Here is a 19,264-nt window from a genome sequence, read left to right as displayed (position 1 = left end):
CTCTTCTTGTCCGTGCATCATCATGTTATTCCTGTAATGAAAACACTGTGTCAACATCTGCTGCAGGCTGAAAAATTCTGTATCTTTATCTGGTGCTTTTTACTTGCAAATTACACTTCCTCGATGTGCTCTTATATTCCAAAGATTGATATGCTTCTGTAGTTTGTCCATGAAACAAAGATTGTTTCTGTTATGGGTTTTATTGCTTTTTTTAATTATCAGGTCTTCTGTTACTTGCTTTGCTTGATTTGTTTCCTTTTCTTATGCATTAATTCTGTATATCTTGATGCCACAGAAAATCAGCAACCACATTCATTTGACTATAAGGGATCTATCTGGTCCTCTTCCCTGCATTGTTCTATATTACTACCAGAAATTCTTAGTAGTTTAATGAACTCTGATACAACTGCCACATTACTATTGCTTTTGGTTCTCCAGCTCTCTATTGTGTACACACTTGTACTGTTCTACTATTTTTGTAATCAGTGATATGACAAAAATAGACAAATAATCCCAGCAAAACTCCCAGGGTTGGTTATCTAATCAATCTGTGAAATTTGAGTTCCAGGGTATGATGTTTCTGCAGAACATCAATAAAAATTGTTTCACCATGACTGGGTTAGAAGTCAGTAAAGGTGTTTTGTTTTGTTTTTTTCCCCTTTTTGCTAGAAAAAGCCTGCCCTTCCGATTTACTTACACAGTTATATCTTCTTTATTGCAGAAGAGTTATCTCTAAGCATCTCTGTTTCAAATTGCCAGGTCCAGGAGAATGTGGTGAGTCATATGCATTGTATAATAATGGTGTTTATTTACCTGGGTATTACAAAGTAAGTGGTAGTAACTGTCTGGATGAGAAAGCAACACTAGGGTATTGTAACTAAAGAAGTCTGTGTTATATACAGGAAGTAATCTCCTTGCCTGGCACAGCTGTTAGTTTGTATGAATGTATGTCCCTGCTTACAGTGCAGCTAAGTGGATCCTTTTCAGGAAAAGTTTGTTGTGTTTTTCCACTCCATTCAGGGTAATGATGGCACCCTTTACAGAGCTCGATTAATGTCAAATGTGAATACAGCTTAGCCAGTAGTAATATGCTCATGAACATTTTGATTACTCCTGATATTTGTGATTTCTTTTTTTCATGCATTAGGATATCAGCTCTGTGTACCAAATATTTGCTGATGAAGTGCTGGGTTCTGGTCAGTTTGGTATTGTATATGGAGGTAAACTACATTAGATTCCATTATGCATTTATTAAGGTAGAATGTCTGTCTGCTTGATATAATTAGCCTTTTCATATTTGCTTAGCTGTATCTAGAATGTCTAGGTGAAATTTATCTTGTTAAATATTTTGTTTGGATTACTTTACTGTGTGTCTCTGCAGTTTCATGTACAGTATTTCTTACAATTCATTTTTTGCATTTAGAGTTTTGCATTGACATCAAAATCAGTTTAGAATATGCATTGCATTTTGACCACAGTTAAATACAAAGCAGTCTCTAGTCTTAATATGGCCTTGGTTAATTTTTTTTTTAATTGCAAATTCTTACACTGTTGTCTGTATTATACAGTATTAGAAGTCATGTATTTAAGGAGGCTGTCAGTTTACCTGCTTTTAATGATATCTGAGAGATGTGGCCAAAAGCAATTAGAAAAATATACATTTTATGCTTTTACAGTATTTATGCAAATGTTTGCATAAAAATACGTCAATAATAATTTTTCTACAAATTTCTGTCAGCAGGATAAAGTAGAGGGAGGAATTCTTTGTCAAGAGGTCTCAGTTTTAGTTTTCAAAAGTAGTTTTATCACTTAGTTTTGAAAAATTTCTATTGCAACATATAACTTGTTTATAGTATGTAATCACAAAAAGAAGAAATACTAGAAGTGCATCATATGAACTCTTTCTCTCTTTTTTTTTTTCTTTTTTTCAATCCCATGTGTTGTATCTCAAGTGTTGAGAAAACCACTGACCATAAATCTGGAAAGAAAGAAAAAGTGATAACTAATGATTTAAAAGTGGTAACCTTTCTGCTTCTGTCATGTTGTCTTTCTAGTCAGGAAGTATCGTGGCTATGATTTTTCTGTGTGCCAATTGTATAGTTAAATACTTTCCTCTATTACTTCTGAACTGCTTGATGGAAATGCAGTTTGATGGTCTGGATTTACATCACTCTTGAGAGAGGTCTATTTTTTTTCCCCTCTGTATTTCTTAAAGCATAGTGTGAATCAAAGTATGCTCCCTCTCTTATGAATAGAACATGCACAAATGCAGACAGTAGTTTTGATGTTTTGGTTTTATTTCTGTATATACTCTCCTAAATTGTCTTTTAGATAAATCTCAGCTTGGTATTTTTCATGATTCAATGCTTATAAATGGTTATAAACATAATAAATGCTTATAAAAGCCTTTTATTATATTAAATCTTTTCACTTAAAGATGCCTTAAAATATATAGGGTATGTATACTCAGTTTCTTAAGATAAAATCACAAGCTGAAAGAGCAAGAAAAGAGAATATAAAAGAATATTCTTTTGCTGGCTCTGCACACTGCTTAATTGTTGCTGGTGTTTGGGGAGACTGGACCTGGTAACTTCTAATATTGGCTTCTCCCTATCTGTGTAGGCTTACTGAAATAATGGTAACAAAACCTTTTATTTAAACAAATAAAGATAAAATTAAGTTGCTTATGTTGTTGTGGGGTTTGGTTTTTTGTGTGTGGTTTTTTTTTTTTGTGTGTGTGTGTGTGTCTGTGTGTCCTCTATTCTGAACAAACTTTTACGAATTGTAAATCAAGAAGTGATAGGATATTGATATCCAACCCCTGTTTCTTTCAGTGAGAACAGTTTCCCTCTGCTTTTCCTATTTTGATTAGTTTTGAAGGGTCTGAAAAATGGAGGAAAAAAAAAAATTCTTGACAGTTTCTCGCTGATGTAAAACTTGCCCTGAAACCTGGTTGGTTGTTTTACTTAGGAAAAGGAATTTTCAAGCTGCTATTCTGTTAATCTTTCTTCATGTTCAATTTTTAGCTCTAGCCTAGCTTCTGTAGTTAAGTGTTTTGTTAGTTTGGTGGTTTTGTTTTATGTTCTCTTGCAACGTAGCATTTGTCTTCTGGGTTTTTCATCTACTTCGTAATTGATGGTATTTCTGCTACATTTCAACTTAATTTGATGTCTAGTGGAGCCAGAGTCACTGTCCCTGAGTCTAGGGTTTTATTTAAATTATAGCCGGGTGCTGTGATTTCTAATATTTTGCCTAAAAATTGTTGATTTGTTACAGACAAAATGACAAAACTCCCTGGATCTCTCTCTTTCAAGACTTCTGGCTTTATGCTGTTGTCTGTGACAGTCTGTTATGCAGCGTACGCTTTCCTTAGGACTAATGTAATCTTTTTAAAATTTATTTTTTGCTCTCCAATTGTTAGTTCTATTTGGTAACCTTGTAAACCCTTTTGGACCTTGAGTGATGCCTGCCTGCTTTCATCCAGTGGAGATAAGCCTGGTTTTGACCCTTTATTCGTGATGTTGTTTAAGGCAGGTGCATTAGCTGCCTGGCACAGCAGCCTTTGGAGCAATTCCTATGCCCTGCCTAAGCCCTGGCCACCAGCACTGACTGCAGAGCAGCAGGTGAGGCCTTGCTGGGTGGTTAGTGAGGCGTCGCTGGGCTCCCAGTAGCAGTGCCAGTAGAGTCCTTTGTGCTGCTTACACTGTAGCTGTGTGTGTCATCCCTTTTCCTAAAATGGCTTCCAAATCCTTCACTGAGCAGATAATGACTTTTTTCCTTTGGTGCAGACTTATTGTTTTATATTAGTTTAGTATTAAATGTCTTAGATTATCGAGATCTTGCAGTGTGTGATCCCATTAACCTCTCTGATGTGAATGGGATAGAAGTCAGTTCAGCAGTTGTGGAGAAGCTGGGTAAGCATTTACAGCTACTCACTTAGCCCTTGAAACATCCTATCTGTGTATTGCAGAATGCTTCTCGTTTAGCTGATGCAGTTTGCAGCAAGGAATAGTATTTGGTGCTATCAGCACATTTCTTACCACAACCTTTTGGAGCTTTTTGATCACAACAGACTGCCTCCTGGGCGTTAACGGGTTGTTCTTCATGGCACATAATTACCCCTATATTCCCGTAGAGTATTAGGTATAATTTCCTGTGCATGTGGAGCCCATAAAAGTATGAAACCACTGGAGAAGACTTGTAAATCTCTCTTCACATTTGTCTTGAATAGTTTTGTTGTTTGTTTTTTTTACAGGAGAGGCTATATTCTGTGGGAGTAGGTATTACTTGCTAAAGTGCAAGTCCCTTGCACAAACGAAAACTTCACCTAATACATCTAATGTCAATGTGCATACCTAACAGCAGAGTAGGAACCAGTTTAAATTTATTTACAACTCTTCTGTTGAGGCTGATCACTTCTTATTACTCATGTACTAGTTGCAATTTTAAATATAAATATAGTAATATTGTACATTTGCACAAAATAGACTTGTTTCCCCAAAAAGGAATTTCTGCTGTAATGTTTTATAGCTATGAATTGCTTCTGCCTCTTGATGGCTGACATTGACTTTATGTTTAGGAAAACATAGGAAGACTGGAAGAGATGTGGCTATCAAAGTCATTGACAAGATGAGGTTTCCAACTAAACAGGAAAGTCAGCTTCGTAATGAAGTGGCCATTCTCCAGGTACAAAAGTATTTTTGGATCACGTTGGAGTTTGTCTCAAGCCATTAATAAGACTTTGTAATGTGTGTAAGTGCTCTGAATTGATTTCTAAATCAGTGTAAGTGATTTCTGAGTCTTTTTGTAAGACGGAATCTTAGAAGAGCGGGAATTCCTGAGTATTTGGTAGAACTGATAACTTGGGAGTGGTATTTATCCCCTATAGGGGATCCACTGAAGACAGGTACTTTGGCTCCATGTTGTCTCCTGCAGGTAGCAGGGAACTCTATTATTTTTGGCTGTCTTCCACTACTGGCTCCTCAATCTATGAGTCTTATTCTTGCATGTTCTGTAGTCAAGCTACTGAGTGTATCAACTGTAAAATTCATCATTACAGATAATTTGTGTTAAAACAAATTAGTCTTAGTAGTGATAATCGGCACATTTCATGGGTTTACATTTATGTTTCAAGCTAGTTTCTTGCTTCAGACATTCATTTTTTTTTCATCTCTAACTCTCCACTTAACTGCTTTTCAATTTGAGGCACAACATTTTTGTGTAGTTCGGGATATTTCATACTGTTTTATTTTAGTGATGTACCTGTACTAATTTTTTTTAGAATTTGCACCACCCTGGGATTGTGAACCTGGAATGTATGTTTGAAACCCCGGAACGGGTCTTTGTTGTGATGGAAAAGCTGCATGGGGATATGCTAGAGATGATTCTTTCCAGCGAGAAAAGTCGACTTCCAGAACGAATAACTAAGTTCATGGTCACTCAGGTTGGCGTTCATTCTCTCTTCTTTGAGAGGAAAGGCTAGATTTATCTTTTGTAACTATGTGAGAATGGAGTTTGGACAAGGGGTTTTCTGTATTGTTATTTAAAAGAGACAGCACAGACGGATGCACATCTAATGAAAGTTGAATAAACATGGAAATAATTTTGAGTGTTATTATGTTAATTTTTTTGCCCTTCTTTCCCAAGACATAACATTATGGACAGCCAAAGATGCATGTCAAAACAGTAAGCATTCAAAAAGATGGGGGGGGGGGGGGAAAAAAAAAAAAAAGGAAAATCAAAACCATCAGTTCCAAGTCTTGATAGGCTGGAGAAAAAAAAAGTACTTGCACAGCATATATGGGTTAATTCTTGAAGGCTGTGTTGATACAAATTACTGTATTGCTTAGTATGTGTGGCTTTTGACACTTTTGATGCACTTGAATAGTTCTGAAAATGTTCTTTCATTTTTGTAGATACTTGTTGCTTTGAGGAATTTACACTTCAAGAATATTGTGCACTGTGATTTAAAACCAGAAAATGTACTACTAGCATCAGCAGAGCCATTCCCTCAAGTGAGTGGAGATTAAAAAATACTTCTTTCATCACTTTTCATTTTTCTTTTTTTAAAGAAGTATAGGCATTGCAGCTTAAAAGGTGACCTCTTGTGGTATTGTTCAATTGACTTAGTCTAGAATTATGTGAACTACATGTATTATAGTTGTCTCTCTCTGTTTTTTTTTTTTTTTTTTTTTCCCCTTTCCAACTCTTAGCCTAGCTTTATGCTCAATGGTCTGTTTCAGTTTCTTTCCCCTCAGACGTGGATCATGTCTCACAACAATGCTGTGCAGCAGCATTCTTTATTCCAGGGAGCCTGAGAAGTACAACTACTGCCAGCACTTAGCAAAAGGCTGTGTAGACTGCATCTATTTTTATGCTTGTGAAGAGTGCATGGAAATTGGTATTCTGGATCAGTGAGAATAGTCCAGTGGAAAAGGCACAAGATTAGAAGCTTCAAGACCAGTCCTCGTTTCTGTTCCAGTGCTGTTTGACCCTGGGGAAACAATTTCTTCCCTGTTGTACATCTCCTTCTCCTCCTCGCTTTTGTCTGTCTTGCTTATGAGCTGTTGTTAAAAGGGACTGGCTCATTTGTCACTGGTCTTGCTCAGGGATCTTCATTATCAGTATGTATGATATTATATTGTAATAGAAACTAAACAGCTAATTTCTGTGAGAGAAATGCTGTTCAGCAATACTAGTATTTATGTACTGTCAACACTTACCCCAGTCAGCTATTACCTTATATACCTTGGATAGTATGGATTTCGTGGAGGATACAGAGAAATTAAAATCTGCTAGGCAGCATCAGGGAATTGCTTCCAGTCCTGTGACATTAATGCAAAGTGGAGTGGACTTTTGGAGAGTCACTTGTATGCCTTTAGTGCGCTGCTCTTTCTTACACCCTGAGGAGGGCTTATTAACTTGGGGTTAGTGTTGGACTTGATCTGGATCCTTTTTTCTGTACAAGTGTCTGCTGTGTTCAAGTTAAGGAACCATCCCAGAACCATGAAGATCTGAGCATCAGTGCAGGCACCAGCTGATGATGCTTTTTACTTGGATGATTATTGGACCGTTCTGCCCAGAGCTGGCTGGATCTGAGTTCTAGCTAAAACTCATCGTTTGATTTCTGTGTAGCTGAAGCCTCCAGCTTCAGGAATATGATTAAGAGGAATGTGGTCTGGCTGAGATTCATGTGCTTTTAAAATTTTGGTTCTGTGCCTTGTGAGGGTGTGGATTTGCCTCTGAAAATGAGCTGAGTTTGAAATGAAGTGTTTTGTCCTTGTTTGCACACTTGTGGCCCTGTACTACACAGACTGCCTCAGACCTGAGTCTGTGCAAGGCCAGTTCAGGGCTCAGTCTGAAGCATGGTTGATCCACAGTCTGCAAAACCAGCAACCTAAAACCTTAACTGACTGGCTTAGGTAATGTTTTGTCTCTGTTTTAGTGCATACAATGTTTAAATGAAACAGTATCAAGTACCACTCTGGTCTTGGGCAGTAGCATGCTTCGGGGATCAAGCAGAGATTTCTCAGTTTACAATGTATTCCTTTTGCAGGTGAAGCTGTGTGATTTTGGCTTTGCGCGTATCATTGGTGAAAAATCTTTCAGGCGCTCTGTGGTGGGGACACCTGCTTATCTTGCCCCTGAAGTGCTCAGGAGTAAAGGTTACAACCGCTCTCTAGACATGTGGTCAGTAGGAGTTATTGTCTATGTGAGCCTTAGTGGTACATTCCCATTTAATGAAGATGAGGATATAAATGATCAGATTCAAAATGCAGCATTTATGTACCCACCAAATCCTTGGAAGGAAATTTCTAGTGAAGGTAAAGAAATGAATTTTCTCTATTAGAATGTCTTTATATGTAGATAACGCATTCAAATGCTTAAACTTCAAGGTTCATTCAGATAGGAGCGTGAAAATTATTAATAGTTTGAGTTTAGTAGACTATGCCAAAATGGATAAATATGAGCTGGCATATATTTGTGAAAGATAAATTGTCAAATACAATGTTTTAGATCATTTTCAGGGCAGGAGGAGCCAATAGATTTAGCAAGAAAAATTAATTGCATGCATGAGGAGTGGGATGAATAACTTGAAACTTCCCAAAATTCCCAACGAAAAGTTAAATCATGTGTGAGTATTTGCTGAACGCTGATCTCAAAGCATACTTTATCTGAACTATAATTACAGAAATGGTTCAAAGTTGAATCTGGAATTTTAGTTTTGTACATTAGCAAGTGAAACAAAACCTGGATCTAAATGTCAGGTCTGAACAGTCTAGAAGTTTACGAGGTTGGTCTCTAGAGCTCTCCAATGCCAGCTTTGTTATCAGTAATGTGTATATGATTAATACACAGATAGATGTGGAAGGACATACACAAAAGTATACAATAGTGGAAGTACCTACATCATTTTGGAACACAGGATTATGCTCAAGTTATTTAGGCACTTTTGAAAATCACTGAAATCAGTAGGGAAAAAGATGAACGAGTAATATAGTAAAGCTTTTAGTGTTTCCATCAAAGTGGGAGGGAAGCTTACCCCATACCTATTTTGTAGCCTCATTTAACATAAGCAAAGCTAAATATAAAATTCAAGAGCTTGATTAAGTTTAAAAGAGTTCAGTAGGATACATACACATAAAAAATTTACTTTCACTGCAGCATGCGAATGATGATAGAGGTGATTAGTATTTAAACAATATAATTTTTGTTCTGTTCTTCTTTGTCAGCCATTGATTTAATAAACAATTTGCTTCAAGTGAAGATGAGAAAACGTTTCAGTGTTGACAAATCCCTTAGTCACCCGTGGTTACAGGTAAACCTATCTGCCTTTTTCACTATGTTTATATGTGGTGAATAATGATTTTTTTTTTTTTTTTTTGAATGAAATCCTTCAGAGGCTTATCAGAACTGCTACTGTCAAATCCGTTAACAAGCATTCATGGAGGCTTGAGTATTTCTGGTTTTAGCTTTACATTTTATGTGCTCCAGGATTCTGCCCATCTGTTAGTGGCTTCTCTTCTCAAGGAAAACTTTGTCTTACTGTCTCTCTGGCCCCTCACTTTCTGTCTGACACCAACACAGAGTTTTACTCTTCTGGCACCTCTCCTGAATGTGGACAGTGATGAGTGCGTGGAGCCCCACTGAAATCGGTGTCGAGGCAAACATTGTTTGTTCACTGCTGAAGTGGACACACAAGCTGGGGTGTGCTCTGACTTCTAGTCATTTTAGAAGGGAATGGTTTGGAATGGAATTTATCTGCTTGTTTGACCGGGTTCCTTTCACGATGTTTTCACAATACTGTATGCAGATATCCATGCACACAAATAACTTAAAAGATGTTAAGGGGAAAATCTGATTAATTTTAAGTACAAACAATATTGGAATAAGTATAATTTCATGTATTTGTATATATACAATTAATTTTATAATAAAGCTAACATAGCTGTCTTGTTACAAAAAGTTTTCATGATTTACAGTATTACAACCTTAGATAGTAGCCTATTTAATTTTGAACCATTCTTTGTGGACACTTTGGGGTATTTTGGGGGGTGTGTTGTTTTTTTTTTTTTTAAACAGATCTTGTTGATTATATCATGTGGCTATTTATACTAAAAGTAGAGACAAACTGCAGAATTTATCTGTGGGAATGTAGTGCTGCTGTTTCTTAAACTGCTTCCTTAAATCTCTTTTACTCCTTAGGATTATCAGACTTGGCTTGACCTCAGAGAATTTGAAACACGCATTGGAGAGCGTTACATTACCCATGAGAGTGACGATGCACGCTGGAAAGAGCATGCTTATGAACACAACCTTGAGTACCCCCAGCATTTTATTATGGCTCCTAATCCAGATGACATGGAAGAAGACCCTTGATTTATTCATTATGCTAAATTGCAGCAAAGAAGGACGCTCCAGACAGAAACTGAAGATAAGTTTTGGAACAGCTGTTGCTCTTTCTGAATGCTGTACACATAGTTCAGTGTACAAAGCCCCAGAGGATCCTGCATTGACGTGGGAATAGACTGTCGTCTGACAAGCTTTTCTCCATCTCTGACTTAAACTATGAGCAGTTACTGGACAGTGGTAACGTTTTGCCAAGCTGTGTGGCTACAGAGCCATTACTGAGGTGTAATGTGTACAGATTGAATGGTTTGTGTGTTCTTCAAGGTTGGTTTGTTTTGGGTGTTTTCCATAGCCTACACAATAAGAATTTTGTAATGGTTTTCTAATCCCTATTTACTAGGCTGTAGAGGACTGTTTTCTGTTACTTAGATACATCTCCCGTTTCCTAAACTGTGCATGGTGAAAAGAGACTGTAAAAAGAAATCAGTGCAGAATACCTTGGCTAACAGCAAAACATGGTGGTTTAAGTTGAATACAGCTTCATAGATGAAGGAATAATTTGCTGCTGTTAAGACAGTTAAATATGTGTGACTTTGCCCTAATTGAACTTTTTTCAGATACCCAAAAAAAGAAAACCCCGTAACTTTTTACGTTCCTCTTGAAATGCTGGCTGACAATCTAAAGAGATGACAATCAAAGCTATGCTAGTCCTTTATTTTGTCTGTTAAAACAGAGCAATAAGCCACAACAGTGTGTTGCTGTGCAAGGCTGGCACACGTCATTGATAAACGCCAAAGGCATTTGGCCTTAAAACTACACAAGTAATGCACAGCGAGCACACAAGACTTGATGTAGCATATCCTTTCACTCTGGAAAAACAGCTTCTAGCAGAAGGATGTGGAAGAATAGGGAAAAATACATGCAGCTTTCTTCTGTTGTTTTGAGTAATTAGACTTTTAAATTTTTCTAATATTTTTCTAATTTTTTTAAGGTTCCCTGGACTTACATCAGGAGTAGTTTGTAGCCTGCTAGCTTGTATCTTAACTCTGCTCAAAACCTAGGAGTGACAGTGGATGTCAAATCACCTGTTGCTTCTGCCAGGGCGGCTGGGTTGCGGGTGAAAGGGCTTTGCCTTCTGACCTTAAGCTGCAGCCCCTCCCGTCCTCTTTACTGTGCTCAGCGTTATTGTTTGAGCTGAATGAAGAGTCCAAAACCAACTCCTAATTCAGTTTTTTATGCAGATGCCTCAGTTGATGGATTCCCAACCACTTACTGGACTTGTGGCACAATAGAGAGGAAGCAGCAATATTCTTTGGAAGCGATTCCCTCAGAGGACAGTGTGACAGTTAAAGTTCATGGTATTTCAAAGAAGTTTGAGGCCACGAATGCTAAATGCATATGGAAGAGGGATTTTTTTGTCCTATTTTAAAAAATGGAAAAGGTGAAATCTTTCCTTTTGTGTGGGATAACAGCATTGTGCTGGTAGAAGGTGCTGGGTGGCTGTACATATCCCTGATGTGCCAAGCTGCTTAACTGGAGCTTGGTTTCAAATACTTTTTAAAATACTGATACAGGCTTGAACTGCAAAGTCAGTGAGAGGCTTTGGGGTATCTCCTCTCTCTCCTACAAAGATATTTTTTTTGTGTGTGTGTGTAGATAAGTATTTTTTTCTACTGTTGTTATTCAGGTAAGGAAGCAGGTGAGCAGACTTTTTCTATGTTGTTAGATATACATAAAATTTTACAAGGTTATTTCAGGGCTGGCAGCTGCTTGCAATGACAGTGACCTGGCAGTAAAGTCAGTGGCAGTTGCAGAAGTATGTACCCACAGGTAGGTTTGGGTCTTTAACCCACCTTTTCTTTTCCTCCTGCCCTTTATCTAACTGCCACTGAATTTTGTAGGTGTCGAAGTTGGTAAAGGCTGAACTCTGGCTTCCCTGGTAGGATATACCAAACTTTGTACAAAACGTTGGTGCAATCTGTATGGCAGTTTCCTACAGCCAGCAGTGGGCAGAGCGTTTCAGCCCTTCTGACCACCACGTGTCCTCTCTCCTAGCACGTGTTTTCCTCAGGGTTGTGCAGGGGACTTGCCTGATGGCAGTCCCTGCCCCTCCTACACTGGGGGTCATCCTCCCCCTTCCATGCTGTCAGGGCAGTGCAAAGGAATTCAGAAGGGGCAGAATTTGTGCCTTAACCCTGCCATCCTGTTAAGGCAGGGTTTCAGGACTGATTCTTCAGAGAGGCACTATTTTTCATCTTTGGAACCAGAACAATCGCCTATGAAGCTGGTAGTCTAGTATTTGCCCAGGCTTGGCAAGGGAAGCAGTGCTTTTTGCAACTTCCGCTGCTCAAGTGACCAAATTTCAGTGAAGCCATTGCTATCTTCCATCCTAATTGTAATAATGTAGATACAGTCTGGTTTTAAACTTCAGATTTTATACTTGGGCTGTCACTTCAGGTTTTCCTGTGGGGTGAGTTTTTTTCGTTTGTTTTAAGAGAGTCAAAAAGCCAGCTTGGTCACTTGAAAAAGCACAACAGGAATAGAGGAAGGAGGGGACAACAATGAAGTAGAAGGCCTGGCTGATGTCTCTCCCCATGAAGTCTGCTCTGCTCCAAAATTATTATATGAGCTATTTATTCTTCAAGTTGTATTAAAAAAAATAGATAATGCTGTTGGCCTTTGGAGGAGATTGCCTGACCATATACGCAGACTTACGGGGCCAGACAATAGAAGCCACAAGCAGCTAATAGCTGAGGAACCAAAAAATCAGACATGCATTAGGAGTAAACTTTCTTCAGAGTAGTAAAAATAGCTGAGTTTTTTATTCCCTTTTTTCTACCTTTACTGCAGACTTTGACAGCAGTAGGTTACAGTGTTTCATATCCATATCCCTAGATGAATTAAGTTGTGTTCATTCAAGAAATAGTGCTATGATGATGCTAGAAAAAAGCTCATGTAAAATTTATAGCCTCAAAAGGACACTGTCAAGTACTTTTATATTTTTATACATCCCATTGTTTGTAAATATCCTCTGATAAGCTTGAAAATAAAATTTATTTCCCTATCAGACTTGTTCTTTTTATTTACGTGAATTCTCTCTCCTCTCACATGTGCTTAGAAGTAAGTGTTTCTTTATGCGTCCTTGGTTGTGGATCTGTCATGAGCTATGGCCTGCTGTGGGAATTCTGTTAGTAGGTGCTTTGGAACTAATAACTCTTTTTGCATGGTTCCTGCCACCATTCTCTTTATAAAAGTATCTTCAAAAATGTCAAGGCAGCTTGTGTTTTAAGCAAGTACCAAAGCTGAGTGCCCTGAAAGTCTCCTTAGCACATCTGTTTGTTACTGAGAAGTTTTAACTTGATTCCACTAGCAAATACTTCACTCGGCTCTATTGTAAGACCCCTGAAATACTGTTTCTCTGCTCTGTGTATGCTGGTTTCTGTATGTGCAGTGTTTGATTTCTACACATACTGCGCAGGTCAGTCAGTAGGTTTAGCGTGCCGCACTAGATTTACTCTGAAATAGCACTCCCTACCAAAATGTGGCTAGGCCCTGAAGCGTAGATTGGTGTGAGAAAATCGCCTGGAGAAGTAACGTGACGTTTCATGTGCTTTCAGTTCAAAGATAAATCAAAATATTTAGTTCTTACCTTACTACGTATGTAGCTATATGCCGATTACATTATTGCAAAACATTTCATATGTGAAACCATAAAATGCACGACTCCCTTCCTTTTACTTTTTTTTTAATTTAGTAAGTTACTATTGAAAGCTACTATTATCAGACATTTTGCTATAGTATTTGAAATTACTTCAGTAAGAGTTCACCAAATCCAGCAACAGGTGGTAAGGGAGACTTTGATTCTGGCTTCTGTTTCTTGTCAGGACGTACAAGTCTGTGGTGAGGCAGCAGGGCAAAAAAGTTAAAACAGTCCCCCATCTTCTTGGGATTCATCAGCATATCGTAGCTGTGAAGTAACTGCTCATGAGTTGCTGTGTCACGTGAATTCTGCAAGAGCACCTTAAAAAGAAAAAAAAGAATGTAGGTTATAGCCCCTCCTGCTTTCCTATAAATTCCCTCATACCCGCAATCTCCTGTTGCATCCTTTTCAGTTGTACTAATGTAACAGTGCCATAATGTTCAGTAGAACTGGTGAGATCCCTGGTGGAGCTCATACATTGATGTATGTAGCAAAATTTTGCATTAAATACTCCTAAATATAATCAGTTTACTTTGAGGGATCCAGAGTAACTTATGTCTAGGAGAAGCAACTCTTCGATCTCACGCCTACATGCTGTTTTGAACAACTTCCTTTTAAAAATCAGATTTTTTTATAAAAGCTCTCTTGCTGCTTAAGAGTATTGCTTGTGGATTAGGAGAGTTTATGTACCTGTAAACACTATCATACCTGCAATCGGAGGTCTATGCCCATGTTTTTTAAAAACTCCCACTGTTTTATGGGGCCTAATGTGGCTGTTCTTCCCTGTGTCATCTTTCGAAGATAGCTGAAATCAACATCTGCTGTCAGGTCTGCTGTACCTGGAGCTCTCAGCACATCGTGAAGTTTGTGATTCTGGAAACCCTGAAAAATTAAATAGGAAGATTATACTCAGCTGTACCCCTAGCTATCGTAGCTAGGACTAGGAAAGACTAAGTTGTGCGTGAGGGGTGAGAATAGCAAATCGTATTTTGGAAATCTGAGATAAATGTAGCAAGGGCTCAGATTATCCTTTCTGTCTGACAGAAACCCTTCTGGGTACTGATTAAGTAAGAACTCAATTCCTCAGTTTTATGATTGCAGCATAATGCAGTTTTTGCTATTATGTCCACCCAAGACCTTTCTCTTACAAGAACCTAATGATCCAAGTGACAAATAAAAAATAACAGAGTATTTTGGCTTCTAATTTCAGGGTAAGTGTCTTACCCGGAAAGTGTCGGTTTTGGTTCCATCATGACCATAATCGGCAACCAGTGCAGCCCCACCATCCTTTTCTATACGACAGGCAAGCCTCTGAATGATGGCACCAGCCTCAGGACACACTTCCACGTGATCTCTCGTTTCTTCAGGCTAATGCAGAGTTCAAAGATCAAAACACCTGGATTAGCAAACAAGTACAGGGCAAGAGTTCTTCACGCTTGACGTCTTGGGAGTGTTGTCACTTCACTGGGGCGCAGAGGTCCAGGGGTGTATTCTAGGCTACCTAGAGCTTGGGCTAGTTTTTGCTAACGGTCATTTTCAATTAGTGTTTTCTGACTGCTGGATTTCGGTCATCTCTTCTATAACCTATAGTCAAGTGAAATGAAATTTTTCCTAACAAGTAAGAATACCTGCATCAGGCGAAACTGCATTACTGTGGTACTGAAAGAATGAAAATAGCTCTGCAGCTGTACGCGCCCTTCAAAAAGGCCTTTCTGTGTGAAAATCTGTAGTTGGTTTTAATCTCAACTACTTCATTTTGTAACTTTAAGAATCCAGTGAATTTTAGGAAAAAAACCATCTTAGACACTTTCCATTAAAGGTCAGTAAAGCACAGAAGTACCCAGCTGCACCGAGTACGTACACAGCAGGTTGAGAGCCTGGCTTAGGCAGGGCCACTGTCGAGGTGGTGATTTGACACATGCAACGCAGAACCCTCCCTGTCACTTGCTGCCTCAGTTTGCTCTCTGAAGCGTTTTGTCTGTTTAAGCTCTCATTTTGCAAAGTTTGATGTACATGTTTATTTTTGTGCTATATTTTTGCAGCGTACAAAGTTAAATGCTTGTGGAAGTTTTGCAGAATGTAAACAGTAAGTTGTATTTACTCATTTACAGATTGAGAGCCCTCCTCTTGCTGTCAAAGTAACTGAAAAGCAGTAAATGTACTTGAAAGAGTCAGTAAATATGTAAGTACAAACTCTGGTAGGCATAGCCTTACCTGAATAAAGTTCTCTGTCGCGGGGGTACTGGATGGTGACAGGACAAACCGCAGCTGGTCAGGAACTTCTGGATCTATATCGACCAACACTTCACGCCAGCCTTTCTCTGTTCTCTGTTTAATGAGCCCAAAGTACTCATTTTACACTCTAATGGGTACAACAGTATCCTGTTTATTTGATTGGACTAATGCACCAAGCACTTTCACAGTCCTTTTAAGAACATAATACGCTATTAATAACAATTATTCATTCCTATTTAATTCCAGTAACTGCCTTGGAAAAAGCTTGTGGTAGAGACTCATCTGCAGAGTCAACAAATACAGGTTTAACTATACCTAAAAGGACTGAATGATGCCATTGAGAAAAATGCCGCCTCTTCTATTGATAGTGCAACATATCAAAATAAAATATTTTATTCTACCAGTGATTTTCATAAGCTAATTATCAAATTGAAGTTGCAAGCTTCTTCTGAATTCTAACTAGCCTCTATTTTGCTATTCTCTTTACCCTTCAAATGAAAGCCCTTCAGTCTATTTTATGTACCCCTACTAACAAAACGTGAAAATTAAAAGCTTCATTAATCTAGCAGAAGAAATAAAAAAACTTGACTTACCTGAGCAGAAAGCAAGCTTTAGCTTTCTACAAGCTTTTCCATTCAAGAACAATTACTAATTTTACAGTTATCAGCTGAATTAAGCCTCATTTGTCCAAATTCAGTTAAAAATGTTTTATCACCAGAGACGATGCATGTGTCTAGTTTGGCACCTTAATTCTATTCTTCCTCAAAGAGAAAAGGCGTTTAAGCAGATGGTCACAATTACAATAATCTTCTTGCCATACCTGAAACTTATGTATTGGCAGGGCATCAAAAAACTCATGTGCTAGGTAAAAGCTGTAACCTGCAGGAAGGTAAAAAAGAATACATTAAATTATTAATGCTTCCACAGCAGCTTCTGCTTGAAAATGAAAAATGTTTATGAACGTTAATGAATTAAGCTAGTTAATGTGGTTGTGAAATAATTGTCATTATTTCCAGCTTGGATACATCAAAGACAGCATTTCTACAGCTAGCTATAGCTTCCAGTCCATGAATTTTAGATGGGTATCTTGCAAAAGGAGATTCAGGCAAAGCCAGTAAATGGTTTCCCATGGAAAAAAAAAAAAGTCAATATATGAAATTGGGTAGCTATCCCAAAATGAAGGCAGTCAGAATAGGTAGCAGGAAGTAGGAGCTAACACGTATACTAACTGCTTTTCTACCCATTGTGAAGGCTAACAGAGACACCCTCAGTTATCAAAAGCTGCAAACAGAGGAAGGACGCCATCCCTGTAACAAGACGTTCAAGCTCCTTACCTGGCGGCACATCTTGAATGTCTCTGTACCAGAAAATGGGAATTCCAGTCTTGCTAATGCCTTCCATGTAAGCAGACTTGTCCTCGGGGTTTGACTGCACTTTCCCCCCTGTCAGCATCAGTGCTTGGATCTCGCTGAGTTTGGGACTCACTTCTACCAGATGAACAGAGACATCACATTTACTAAGTAAAGAGGCAAGCTGGTTGAAGACCTAGAAAGACAGATGAATTCTATTAGGCACAGTCACATGCTGTATACATTAAAGGTTTAAGAATTAACCTTTAATCTCATTACTTGTATTAAAGATAAGATTTAGTTGGCTTTCGTTTAACAAAATAGTCTCAGTGAAAGAGATTGCATTTTGCTCCTCCAGAAGGAAATGGGAATTTCTTCATCAATTTTAATAAAAGCTGCTATGCTTCTAATAAAGTTGGCAAAGTATGGCACACATTATATAGTTGTAAGGACAGCAACGTGAAATGCTAATTTAGAATAGCGATAGCCTGAAAGCGAGTAGCTCCTCCAATACCTACAGCGGGTTTAGCATTAGGAGAAAAATGGTTCAGTCTTCCCAGACACCATAAACAAAAAGTACTCAATATCCTACATTTCACTGTGGTTATTAGAGTTCTTTTTCATTTAACATATGTAAATAGGATAAAAATTCTTCTGAGGTACTAAATCCCATTAGCAATTTGTTTTTGAATCAGTGGATTTTAATGAATAGACAGCTATGCAAGCATGATAGATCAGAGAGGGTTAACTCAAAAGAAATAAGCTCCTGAAATCCCCAAAGGAACTGACACAACTTCACTCCTGTATTATTCTCCTCCTCCCCTTCCTCCTATTGCTTGCACTGAGGCCACCCTCCCAGTTACACACAGCAGCACCCTCCTAAATGGTTTTCAGTTTGGATAATGGTTTCCTATACAGAAATAATCTCTAATGGATTATTCCTGCCCTCCCCTTCCATCAAGTAGTGTTTGAAGGATTACACGTGTGTCTGTGCAGTGTGCACACGCTGGCCCGTGTTCTGCTTTCAACTCGGAGACCTGGTCCCTTTGCTGAATAGCAGAAACTTGTGTATATTCTAATTAGATTCTAAGCTGCAAGTCTCCTGACTGAAATGATGTGGTTACTAGGGAAGGTTAAACCCCGACAGCAAAACCTCATTCCTTCAGATTTCAGCATAGCCACAGAATAAAGCCAGAAATAGAGAATATTAATACCAGTTTTCACCTACCCGTAATATATCATCAGTAAGAGTGCCCCTCCCTGGGCCCAGTTCCACCAGCTGGAATGCTTTAGGTTTGCCTGTGGCTATCCATTCACTAATATACCATATTCCTATTAACTGACGGTGAGAAAAAACACAGAGTTACAGTAATAACTTCAGAACTTGTGAAAAGTGACATCTGCCTTTTGTCTGATAATAACTAAGATACTATACAATATTCTCTCTCTCTATTTTAAAGTTAAGAAAAAGCAAACATAACTTTGCCCTCTTCTCTTTAAGTATTAAAATCGGTGATTGTTTGCTGTCAGCCCAGCAGAAGCAACTCTCCATCAGTAAACGGGTGGGACTCTCTTCTGGTTGGCGCACAAACTTTTACTTAAGGCTCAAATGCAGGCCACTGCCCAGCTGCCTCTGAACAGCTGTTCTTCATGACAATGCTGTTCTGGATGGCGCTTTGGTAAATGCGTTTAGCCGATATTCACTACTGGAAATGATACTCAAACCAGAGTGAACCAGACCAAAATCTGAAAACGATTTTTGAGTAGTTTTCACGCTGGGAAACTACCATAAATTACCACTTGTTTATAAACAAGTTCTATACGAAAATAAGCGCTACTAAGCACAGACGGTGTCCCAAATTGTAACACGAGAAAGGACTCCCCCATCTTCCAGAAAAGCAAAACACCCCCTCCTCCTCCAAAAACAAGTTAACTGTAACGTGAGAGTGAAAAGGAGTTACTTAAGACATAAGGAACTATGCGTTACCTCTCCAAACACCTGACTTATTTCAGGGGAGGTGACGAAATCCCCGCTCTCCCCGATGCCGCCGCGGCGCGTGTAGTAACCCTGCGGGGGGGAGAGGGGAGAGGAGCCGGGGGCCCGCTGAGCGGCACGGCGGGGCCGCTTTCC

At 38.6% G+C, this 19,264-nt stretch overlaps 2 protein-coding genes across 3 annotated transcripts in view; one reads left to right on the top strand and one right to left on the bottom strand.

The window, feature by feature from the left end:
- PRKD3 (protein kinase D3) overlaps positions 1-13,520 on the top strand; it is a 46,751-nt gene extending 33,231 nt beyond the window's left edge. For both annotated transcript variants that reach the window (XM_009283796.2, XM_009283797.2), the window contains 8 exons: positions 722-774; positions 1,148-1,220; positions 4,580-4,686; positions 5,282-5,443; positions 5,916-6,014; positions 7,556-7,823; positions 8,733-8,818; positions 9,706-13,520. In XM_009283796.2, coding sequence (XP_009282071.1) covers positions 722-774; positions 1,148-1,220; positions 4,580-4,686; positions 5,282-5,443; positions 5,916-6,014; positions 7,556-7,823; positions 8,733-8,818; positions 9,706-9,879 — 1,022 coding nt within the window. In that variant the 3' untranslated portion in view covers positions 9,880-13,520. The remainder of the gene's footprint in view (positions 1-721; positions 775-1,147; positions 1,221-4,579; positions 4,687-5,281; positions 5,444-5,915; positions 6,015-7,555; positions 7,824-8,732; positions 8,819-9,705) is intronic.
- Positions 13,521-13,580: 60 nt separating this feature from the next.
- Positions 13,581-19,261, bottom strand: NDUFAF7 (NADH:ubiquinone oxidoreductase complex assembly factor 7; the record flags this gene model as incomplete). The annotated part of the gene is made up of 8 exons (XM_009283829.1): positions 13,581-13,869; positions 14,258-14,431; positions 14,774-14,917; positions 15,764-15,877; positions 16,605-16,663; positions 17,119-17,329; positions 18,362-18,472; positions 19,121-19,261. Coding segments are annotated over 8 exons (1,167 nt in total), but the record flags the coding sequence as incomplete, so codon positions are not given.
- Between the last annotated feature and the right edge of the window lie 3 nt (positions 19,262-19,264).

Source organism: Aptenodytes forsteri, unplaced genomic scaffold, assembly GCF_000699145.1.
Source record: "Aptenodytes forsteri isolate BGI_AS27 unplaced genomic scaffold, ASM69914v1 Scaffold309, whole genome shotgun sequence".
NCBI classification, from domain to species: Eukaryota; Metazoa; Chordata; class Aves; order Sphenisciformes; family Spheniscidae; genus Aptenodytes; species Aptenodytes forsteri.
Note: the sequence above shows the minus strand (reverse complement) of the source record. Positions and strands in the feature narration are given on the sequence as shown.